This window comes from Lathyrus oleraceus, chromosome 5 (genome assembly GCF_024323335.1).
Source record: "Lathyrus oleraceus cultivar Zhongwan6 chromosome 5, CAAS_Psat_ZW6_1.0, whole genome shotgun sequence".
Classification (NCBI taxonomy): Eukaryota; Viridiplantae; Streptophyta; class Magnoliopsida; order Fabales; family Fabaceae; genus Lathyrus; species Lathyrus oleraceus.
The window spans coordinates 635,397,955-635,409,339 of NC_066583.1; the positions used below are offsets into that span (position 1 = coordinate 635,397,955).

General features: G+C 33.0%; 1 protein-coding gene across 2 annotated transcripts; it reads left to right on the forward strand.

Moving 5' to 3' along the window:
• Positions 1-4,552: 4,552 nt before the first annotated feature.
• On the forward strand, positions 4,553-10,264 carry LOC127087459 (uncharacterized). 2 transcript variants are annotated; one of them, XM_051028341.1, is made up of 14 exons: positions 4,553-4,720; positions 4,821-4,884; positions 5,102-5,246; positions 5,333-5,532; positions 6,102-6,139; positions 6,500-6,579; positions 7,323-7,390; positions 7,560-7,884; positions 8,264-8,376; positions 8,457-8,522; positions 9,064-9,154; positions 9,298-9,365; positions 9,577-9,614; positions 9,752-10,264. In XM_051028341.1, exons 1-14 carry the CDS (start codon positions 4,695-4,697, stop codon positions 9,936-9,938), a joined length of 1,509 nt encoding a protein of 502 aa, XP_050884298.1. In that variant the 5' UTR covers positions 4,553-4,694; the 3' UTR covers positions 9,939-10,264. The 2 variants fall into 2 exon arrangements, with proteins under 2 accessions (XP_050884298.1, XP_050884299.1); XM_051028342.1 differs by lacking the exons at positions 4,553-4,720; positions 4,821-4,884; positions 5,102-5,246; positions 5,333-5,532; positions 6,102-6,139 and adding an exon at positions 6,212-6,299.
• Positions 10,265-11,385: the final 1,121 nt, after the last annotated feature.

Sequence of the window (11,385 nt, forward strand, 5' to 3'; positions counted from 1 at the left end):
TATTGTAGAAAGAATGATCCAAAAATCTCATGGAAATTGGAAGATATGAAGTGTTAAAGTTGAGGTCTCAAAGTTGTGAAAATGGCCAAACACTTGAATTTTTTTTCGAAGTGTCAAACAATCTCAACATCCAATTTCATTAGCAAAGTATACACAAGTAATCATGTCATGTACTCAAGCAAGATCAAGACAAAAGATGTAACAAGCAATCAAGTATAAGCACGTCTTTAACAAAGTCGAGCATCAAAACCAAACCAATATCAAGTGTATGTCAGAAGAACATGAATCCAAACAATCAAAAGTATGAAAAATCAACATAGGAGATGTATGTGAACATGTATGTGTGATCATGTGAACATAATGAATATGTGAACATATATATGAGTGTGTGATCATGTGAACATAGTGAATATGTCAAATATGTGAACATATATGAGTGTCTGATCATGTGAACATAATGAATATGTCAAGTATGTGAAAGTGAACATGTATATGTGTATATGTGTAAATGTATGATCATGTATGTCATGTTAACATATTAAATATGTCAAGTATGTGTATATGTGTAAGTGTATGATCATGTATGTGATGTGAACATAATGAACATGTCAAGTATGTGAAAGTGAACATGTATATGTGTACATGTGTGTAAAAAAGAAGTAATGACAAGGGAAGATAAAAACATGGACCATTTAGACATGGTGAGATCAAGATTAAACCCTAATGTGGATCAATATGCATACAAGTCAAGGATGAACAAAGAGATCATGTCAAAACAAGTTTCAATCTTAAACCCTAAAAAGGAAGTCAAGCATGCATCAAAGAGTCAATGATCAAAGTCCACGAAATAAGCATAAAAACATGCCAATCTCAATAACCCTAAGGTCACTACATCCATCAAGACAAATCAACAAGGTATTTAGAAATGGTTTATCAATTAACACAACTTTCAAAGAACATATCTCAATTAAATTCAAGTTGATACCCTAATTTAAACATCAAAGGTAATCAATCACCAAACACACTTAAGTCAACCATTCATTAAGGTAAAAGGCATCAAAGACAAGGTAAGACATGACACTAGACATCACAAGAGGAAACATTAGTTTGGCTTGAGATGGTCTAAAATGTTCTGACCAAGTCAATGTGCAAGTGATAAAAATGGAGATTTTCAACCACTTAAGCCATGCTTATAAATTCCAACCAATTACTATAGTGTTGTTCCATAAATTATCTTGAATTTTAGCCATTGTTTGGCAATTTTGGAGGCTTGAGGAAGAAGTTACAATCTTGGAAAGTTGGTAGCTTGAACATGAAACCTTGATACTTAGAAAATTTTCAAATTCTTCAAAATGACTAATTTTCCAAGTTTTTCTTGATTTTCATGATTCTACTTGATCAACCCCATCCAAATTCCATATTTTCTTGAAAATTGACTTGACATGACCATTGTAACAACCCATTTTTTTAGTATTTATTTCTTATATTATTATTTTAATTTATTTTAATTTATTTTATTTATTTTATTTATTTGGGGTGTTAATTAATTAATTGGTTGTTAGGTAGTATAATAATTGATTGAATTAATTGACTTGGTGTCTATATTGTGTTGGTTTAATTTATTTGAACTAAATAGAGATATTATAATACTATGTCTTATTGGGCCTAATTATTAAATTAGAAGTATCATTTCTTAAGCCCAAATATAATACTAGGATAGTAAGAGGTGAGGAGAGTGGGAGGTAACACTCATTTGGTCATTTCAAGGCAACAGAGAAAGAAAAGAGGAAAAGTAAGGAGAAGAGAGGAAGAACAAGGGAGAAACTAGGGTTTCCAGAAAATTGAAGAGGTAAGGGGGAGAATAATTAGCCTATATATGTGAATAGTATATTTGTTATGAATGTGTATATGTACCATTGGTGGATAATTCATAGAGTTGAATTATGGTGATATGTGGAATGTTAAGATGGTAGAGATGATCTTAATTGTATATATTATTGGTATTTGTACATTCATTCATGGCATGGTCGGCTTTATGGTGGAAGCGGTGAAACTGTGGGTTCACATGGTAATAGACGTTGATCCTTGAATGGAAATAGACGTAGAAGACGTTGATCCTTAATTGGAAATAGGCGTAGTGACTTTGATCTTGTCCGGATCGGAAGCGTGGCTTTGATTCTAGATATTGAATCGGAAAGCGGTGAAACATTGGGTTCACATTGCGGTACCACATGCATAGAGTCACATGTCTTGCATTGAGTCACATTAGAGTTATGTGATAATTGAATGTATGCATTGATGTGATTGTGATGCGTGTATGAGATATGGAAATGGAGTTTGGTGATGTTTGGATACATAACTTGGTAAAATATGTGATTATGTGATAATTATAGTTACGTGTATATTTGGGAATATAGCATTGGATTTTAATATTATACTCCTTGAGTTTTGATGTATGTTTGAAACATGTGAAATAAATATTAGTTAGTATTATTTACATGGTTATACAAGGTGTGATGAATTCCTTTAATTGTTGATTTAATCATTGTGCTTTATTATACTTCTTCATAATGATTCGAATTCTCACCCTTCTGTTTGAATGTTGCCTTTACATGGGCATCGTGCAGATACTCAAGAATAGTATTGCTGAAATAAGTGGAAGGTAGCTCACTCGAGATTTAGCCGGAGAGTTTCCGTGTTTTGATTTAGAGACTAGGTAGCGAGTCAATGCTCTGGTCATGTAACACTGGGTAGATTAGTAGTATTAAACTCATATCTTATTTGGATATGTATTATGTTATTACTTGTGAACATGTTTAATTGCAATTTGCTGTTTTGAGAGCCCATAGTGCTAAATATTTTGGATATGGTTTTATTTTATCTTAAGGAGATTATTGAGAGATGATCATGGTATGAGACATGAATCATTTTATGAAATACATGAGTATTCATTATTTTCCGCTGCGAACGCATATTCTTGTATACTCGTGATATTTGAAATGTGTTATTTTAAATGACCAGGGATATTGTATATTGATGATGAATGATGTTGGTTTTTGAAAGCTTTTAGTATTCGAAAACGTCGATGTGACGCCCTTTTGTTTATATGCGTGCTTATTTACTCTAATTATATGTTAAGTATTTTGGGTAGAAAAAGGGGTGTTACAACCATGGTTGATCAAAAATCCTAAAAGTCAAACTTTCACTTTTGGTTAATCAGTTGACTTTTTGCAGTTGAATCAAGTGGCTTATAACCAGTTGAAATCTTGTGATCATGGAGTGATGATGAACATTTTGAGACACCTTAGAGACCATGAAATGATATCCTTAAGTTGTTGTGTTATATATACATACAAGGGTGAAGCTTAACCTAAAAATAACTGAGTTTGACGATTATCCTTCTGAGCGTGTAGACACTTGACCACACACATGACGTTTATCCCCCTTGAAGTGCCTCCGCGTTGTCGAATTTGGTAACGCTAGAAATCTATTATCCCACGTTCGCAATTGGTCCTGGTAACCCACTGCCTATTCACAACTGATTAAAAAACACGTTGACACTTCCTCTAGTTGATTTAGGAAATATTCTAAGTTTCTAGTTGATTGGTGACCTTGTCAAAGCTTAGTGAGCCTTGTCGAAGTCAGCTATATTGTCGAACCCTTTTCGAGACTTTTGACGTGTTTATAGGAAATAATTATTCTTCTCTTGCAAATATGTTCTTGTGATACTTCTAAATAACTCCTTGATATTGCAAATATGTTCTTGTGATTCTTCTAAACAACCCCTTTATATGTCAATTGAAGCTCCTTTTGCTTTACTTGGTTATTCTTATTTGGGATAATAAATGTTTTTCAACACTTATTTATTTATCTCAACGTAAGTGCACGTTGACTTTTTCTTAGCTGGAATTTCGATGCTAACAACTTCTTAAAAAATTATTTAAAATCAATTAAATGATAATTAAAAACTATCCGGTGACAACTACAATGATTCACCACTACACTACTTATGACTTATTATTCCAGAGTCACCAATCAACTCGACACATATTAGGTTTATGGAACCTCTTCCTTTCTTCCTCTTCTCTTTTATATATATATATATATATATATATATATATATATATATATATATATATATATATATATATATATATATAACCTAATTTTAAAAATAATATTATAATTTCATTATTATTATTCATTATTTTTTATTTCGTAATAATTTATATTAGATTTTATCACATTTCAAACTAGTAATATTGAATAATAAAAATAAAATAATAATATAATTTTAATAATATAAAAGTATTTATGAATTGAATGAGATGGTAAAATAAAATATTTTAATGTTTTAAGATTTTTTAATTATAAATATACATTTTTTAGTATAATTTTAAAAAAAATATATTAGAAAGTTTGATTGCAGATTATTTTAATAGAGAAAATAGAATAAATAGCTGATTGATTAATACATTAGAAAAATTTAAAATTCTATATAAGTTAATAATCCTCCTTAATTGATTAGTAGGCGTTACATTTTTGTTTAATTGATTAAAAAGACACTTTGTTTCATTTGGATATAGATGATTGATCTAAAGTAAGGTTTGTTTTTGCACGCTGACATAGAAAAAATGAATAAGAAGTAAATTAATGTTTAGAAAAGTGGCTTTGCATTTGAGTGGAGTAAGGGAATGATAGGTTGCAGGTTTCTCTTCAGGTTCCTAACCCTAATTTCAATTTCACTCTCTTCATTCTCCTACATGTTTTGTTATCTTTAAATCATAAACTATTTCTCATACTCTTTTGATTTCTTGCAGAGTCGATCGAGTTCTCAGGCTCACCAACGCACATGTTTCATCAAACCCTAAATCACACTTTCAGGTTCCCACCTTTTTATTGCATCAACTCATTTCATTTTCAACCCCTTTCTAATCACTCTTGTCAAATTAAATACTAGTTCACAATTGTGAAAATGCAACTAATGATGAAAATTGGATATTCACTACTTTTTTTGTATTACTTGTAATAAATTTGCTTATTTGTTTTTGAGTCTTGAAGTGATTTATCTGTTTTAGAACTTTTTTTTTTTTTGGAACAGGGACATAGAACTTATTATAGCTTAAGCTGTGATTTTATAATGGGTAGTAGGAAAAAGAAAGTTTGTATTCATGACAATAGCAATCAGCAGAAAACCATGAAATCTATCTGGAGACCTATTGCCAATAATGCTAGTTCTTGTGAAGGTTTGTCTTTTTGTCTCATGCAGTATTAGCGAACCCATTTCTGGGTGGTGCTAATAACTTCGCTTTGTGTTCATCATGTTATACAGTTGAGTCGGTAGATGGAGTTCAAGAAGTGGGTTGTGGCACATCTAGCGCTATCTCAAATGAGCATCTCCTGAACAAGGTAGCTGCCAATGAAAATACAGAATCAGGTACTGGTTCCGACCAATTGCAGGGTAATGTTGAAAACAAAGTGCTAGAAGAAGGTTTATCTCTCTCCACTGAAAAGCATTCAATTTCTGTAAAGGCAAGATTGTATATTTTCACTTCCTCCTTTTTTTTTTATCTTTATCAATTGATAATTTATATTTTATGAAGTTATCAATCTATTTGTCCTTTTATGTGCTGGTGATCACCACATATGTTTTATTTCGTCCATTTTCTTTATGTTTAAGTTTCTTGAATTGTTAGTTGTTCAATCTATATTGAATATTACTATAGTCTGTTGGTTTGTTGTTAGATGGCAGGACTCTATAGAAAATAAATTAGACTTGAGGGCTTCTAAGAATTCTCGCATGAAACACCATGCTGCAGATTGTTTTCTCGTTTTTTCTTTCTTTCTGATTCTGATAATAGCTTTTATTGTTTATTGTCTGAATTCTTCTTCCATTTTCTCCACAGTTTAGGATGGAAATAATTGATATCACCTGTTGATTTTTAGAAAGCTTTGACTGTACCATCTATCTGTCTCGGTTCTGAAATCTAGTTCTTCCTTTTTTTTCCTTAAAAAAAACTATATGTTCATTTGGTTCTCTTTCTGATAATGCATTGAACGGACATCAGCTTCAGCTCTTTCATTTTGTATTTGTTGTGCAGGTTGGTGCTTCTCTATTTCGTTTTATTAAAGGAAAAGGGTAAAAACTAGTTTTTGATTTGTTTGGCATTGATAACAATACTGCTTAGCCAACTGGAATTAGATAAATTTCATTTAAAAGAGTGGATAAGAGTGAATGAGTACGACACGGGTGAAAGTGACAGAGAATTGTAACTAGGGATGCACAATAATCGTTATAGGTAGGCAGAGAAGGAAAAATAGTAATGCCTATCAGGAATAGTACATAATTTAGGCTTGAGATTCACATTGTCAACATCATATCGATACAATAACACAAAATCTTGTTGCTATTATTATCATCAAAGAGAGTTAGAAAATAGTTCTTAATTCTTATGATATAAGATTATATACTTGTCACTCATACTTAATGATGTTTCAGGGGATACACACAAAAGAAGATAGAAGAGGAAACAAAGGTTAAGATAATATTTCCTTCTTCAAAAGAAGATGAGTTTGTTAGTAAGTTTTTGGGTTCACCTAATCTACCGTTTATCTTCAATGTGTCAGCTTTGAAATAATTATTTTCTATTTTTATAGATTGACTTATTTCTAGGCAATGTATGACTAAATCCATCCCTTCACACCCAACACAATGAAAGTGTCGGCAGCTAGGGGCAGACCGCAATGATAGCATATTAAAATTCTGATTGAGCCTAACTCAACTTTACAAAACTGACTTGTAAGGTGAGGGCTCCTCAAACTTCATAAACACTACACATTCATATCTCTAGGCAATCTGAGACTAGATTCACCCTTTCACATCCAACACAATTAAAGTGTTGGAGGCTGCAATGAAGACAACCCAAATGCCACAATGCGGTGGCTAGGGGTGGACCGCAATGAAGGTGGAACTTCCAACAATTATAGAACATAGATTAGGCTGACTCTTATATTGGCCGAGCAAGAGAAGCAGAACTTCCATATAAAGTAAAAGCTCTCCCCTCTCAACAGCTTGGCAATTTAGAGCAAGATCTTTTTCTTCATCATTATGACTCTCGTAAGAGTGGATAACGAAATCCAATATCTAATTGATTAATGTTGAAGTTTAGAGTTTTAGATAAAGGCGGGAAAAGAAAAAAAAAAGAATCTGAATTGCTTTTGATGGTTTAATGTGATTTGATACAAAAGACCAAGTTAGTCTAGAATAAGAGCAAGATATGACATTTTTCATATCATCTAACTGGTATAATTTTCTTTTGCAGCCATTGAAGGCATTTCAATAGGTAGTGTGACTTCAGCTTCAGAAAAGATTCAGGCTATAATTGATGAGGTCAGTTGTCTGTCCATGCAATCTCTCGATCTCAAGAAATTTATGGCTATAATGACCTTTTTCCAATTTGTTTCTTTTATAGTGTATTATGTTGGTGGTGGTGACTTGGGTTGATATTACTTTACATTCACAAACTAAGGTTAACATGTTTTCTTGTGTTTGATATCAGACAGTTAGGAGTCGAAATCTTGATTATTCCCACTTCATATCCCTTCCACTGGCCATCCATCCCGAGTTAGTTTCTAAACTAATCAATTTTCAAAACACTATTTTGGGAAATGACGATTCTTGCATAAATGAGAATGTTGATGCTGACTCCAATGAGGGTGAGGATACTACTGATAACAAAGAAGGGGATCAACTGTCAAAAGAAATTGCCGATGTTGCAGTTGAACTTAAAGTTGCTGATGACAGTAAATCAGTTAAAGTTAATCATACTAGCATACCACTAGTCAGTTACGCACCCAAAGCATCCAAGGCTTCCCCTTCATCTGGTATGGGAACAATCTGTTTTTCAATGTTTTAAATGCGTAAAAGATTGTGAAATGATCTCCATTGTGCAATCAACTCAGCAGTATTATACTCTTCAGTGAGTGTTGGTCTGTGTTTCATTACATTTTTCTGTTCATTAAAATTTATCATTTTGTGTGCCTAAACTAAGAATCCTAGTTAATCATTTTTGAAAGCAATGTATATTACGAAGACATGCTTATATTACTCGTTAACTAGTCATATTTGCATAGCTTACGAGATTGCCTTTTCCTGTTGAAACCCATCAAGGATTATAGATATTAATTCTTCTTGTTGTAATCTCATTCTTCTATGTGCTATTTTTTAATATGAAATATGACTGTTTTTTTTCCACTCTTACAGACTTGGGGATTGACAAATCTATATTCATTAAGCCCAAGACATTTCACCTTACAGTACTAATGCTTAAGCTGTGGAATAAAGACAGAGTTAAGACAGCAACAGAGGTCTTGCAGGTAAGTTTTATTAAATTCAACATAATAATAGAGTTTGTAAGTTAAATTCTTTCTTCATAATTATGTTTATATCCGTGCAGAGTATTTCCTCAAAAGTTATGGAAGCATTGGATAATCGTCCTGTGTCAATTGGATTAAAGGGACTGGTAAGAATCTATTTTTGAACTCCACTAGATCAAAACAGGACTCAAGTATAAGACGTTTTAAGTCTGGTGCATTCATTAAATGTATGGAATGAAATGACTAAATACATGTTGATTTCTGCCAAGTGTTTTTTTTGTTGCATTTAAAATTGTAATATATTCGGTCTCAAAGTCCTAGCTCAACTGACAAAAACCAATGTTGTTGCTGGACACCTTGTCCCGGGTCCGAACCCGAGATCTCGGAGTTGTGTGTGTGAGTTTATAGTGGTTATTAGTTATTACCACTTCGTCTACTAATATATTCACAATTCAAAAGTTTTCCCTTTTCAAACTCGCAGACAAAATGTTACATTAACTTCTGCATTGCATTGTGAGATGTTGTTCATCACTTCATCCTAATAATTATATTAGAGTGGGATGTCACTGAAAGATTCACACTAGTGGTGTATGTTGGATAAAAACTTGCGTTCTTATACCATCAAATTCGACCTTATGCAATTTGTTTGATATTTTTAATAAGGCTAACATATGTTTAATCTTGCAGGAATGCATGAAAGGTTCAATGGCCAAAGCTCGTGTCTTGTATGCTCCGGTGGAAGAAATTGGCAGCGAGGGTCGTCTTTTACGTGCCTGTCGTATCCATATATGAATAGTTCCTTGTGGTTTAATAAAATTTGTTTTTTTGTTCTATAAATCAAAATAATTATGGATCAGTGACCAGGCCTGGTTTTAATTATACATTAGGCTCAAAATATTGTTTTTTTCTGAACTTATTCAGAAGTCATAACTGATGCATATATTGAAGCTGGACTAGTCTTGGAGAATGACGCCAAACAAACACTGAAGGTAAATTATATTTAGCCGATTCATTGGGCTTATATGCGTATTTTGGAAAAAAGATAATTGAGAGTAACCTACCTTCGATATTGTCTTCTTTGAGGCCCTGATAGGAAACCTTACCAGTTACCACCAAAATATAGCCATAGTCTCTCTGCTGTGTAATTTATTCGTAGGCTTGGTAGTTTCAGGGATCAACGGGTTTTTTCTTGTGTTGCAGATGCACGCCACTGTGATGAATTCAAGGCATAGGAAAAGGTTCTGCTACCCTTTTTATCTTTTCTTGTAGACTTCAAGTACTCCTTAATTTTTGCAGCTCAACAATCTCCCTTGCTCTTTGAAACTTTGTTAGATTATTTCAGTTTAAATAGCTGATATAAGCTGCCGGTGTTCAGGACAAAGTGGAAGAGAAATAATGTTGACTCTTTCGATGCACGGGGCATATTCGAGAAGTATGGAACAGAGGACTGGGGGCAGTATCTTATTCGTGAAGCTCATCTTTCGAAGAGATTTTCATTTGATGAAAAGGGATACTATCATTGCTGTGCTTCGATACCTTTTCCTGAAAGTATGCACAGGTAGAGTGATTGATATCTTGCTCATTATTGCCTCCATTTCTCCTCTGTGGAATAAGGAATTACAGGAGTTGCTTCTCAGAATCTTTCTTGTCTAAAAGCTAGTGTAAATGCTTGTCGACGCCAACTTGGATGGCATAACTAGAAAAAAGTGGTGCATGGGATTTTGGTCGATATTCTGTGTATAATGCTTTGCTTGACATTTGACATGGTTTCTTGTAGAGCTCGGCCCGACTTGCCAATTGTTGTCCATGCCTGTCTATTTTTTTCTTCATAAATGTGGTTAACTAGTTATTCTAATGTGTGAAATGTCAAATGTTATTTTTCATCGAACTTCACTGATATGGCACGATTTGGTGATATTTTATTGATTGGTCTGAGTTCTTTGTCGTCGCCAAATCTCTGTTATCGCGATACAAATTTTCGGCCATTGGATGGAGACCAAATAACTTCTATTTGATTTCACTGGATTATGTTTAAATTATGAACTCAAAATGAGTTGTTTGATCTTCACCCAACAGCTGGATTATGTTTAAATAGAAAATGTATAGGTTTTTTTATAAGTCTATTTAGTCTAAAGAAAACTTTATCTCGTACCCATATAATTGTACCCACACCCCTACAAATAATTTTTTTTGACCAAAATACCCTCATATAAATAGGGTATATTTTTCAGAAATAGAAATTTTTTTCATTTGCGCTTGAAGACTTTCGGAACACACATTTTTGGATTTTTTGTCATTGTAAATCGGAATACTAAGAGTAAGTCTTCCGATTCACATATTGTATATCGGAACACTTATCTAAAGTTTTCTGTTTCGCTACATTTTGGGGGCATTGAACCGAAAGTCTTTTAGAAAGTCTTCCGGTTTGGTTGGCTGTATACAAAAACTCTTTTTTAAAGACTTCCGATTTGGATGAATTAAATCGGAATCAGGTTTTTTTATTTATTTAATTTTTTTTTTTAATTTTTAATAATTTTTTTATAATATTTTTTTATAGTGGTTCGAAGACGAGGTGTAGATGGTAGGATTCCAGACCGCACTTTATGCCAGGGCGCATCTTCATCTGCAGCTGAGCCGGTTGGATATCCAGGAGGATCATACGATACGTCTCTTTTGGTGAAGTATGAGCATCATGTTGCTCGACATTTATGGTTTGGTAAGGTAAATAAACGGGATATATTTGAAAATGAATAATAGTTGAATATTTTATATTGTGTTTTATAATATGTGTTTTAATTGTTTTTAGAAAAGAGGTCCAAAGAAAGAGTTAAAGGTTGCTGGACATGGACTGAAGCTGACATCTAGGGTTCCATTGACTCTTCCACCATAGATGAAGAGTTGGGTATCTAGATCTGATTTATCTTCACTTCAGAGAACTAGTCTGAACAAGATAGACACAAATCTTGTCTCTGCATTTGTGGAAACATGACATCTAGAAACATCTTCATT

Excerpts from the sequence above, each read along its gene's own strand:
- LOC127087459 (XM_051028341.1), top strand. The coding sequence starts at position 4,695 with ATGATAGGTTGCAGGTTTCTCTTCAG. Across the intron at positions 7,391-7,559 it reads TTCAGGCTATAATTGATGAG|ACAGTTAGGAGTCGAAATCT; the intron begins GTCAGTTGTCTG and ends GTTTGATATCAG. Across the intron at positions 7,885-8,263 it reads CAAGGCTTCCCCTTCATCTG|ACTTGGGGATTGACAAATCT; the intron begins GTATGGGAACAA and ends CCACTCTTACAG.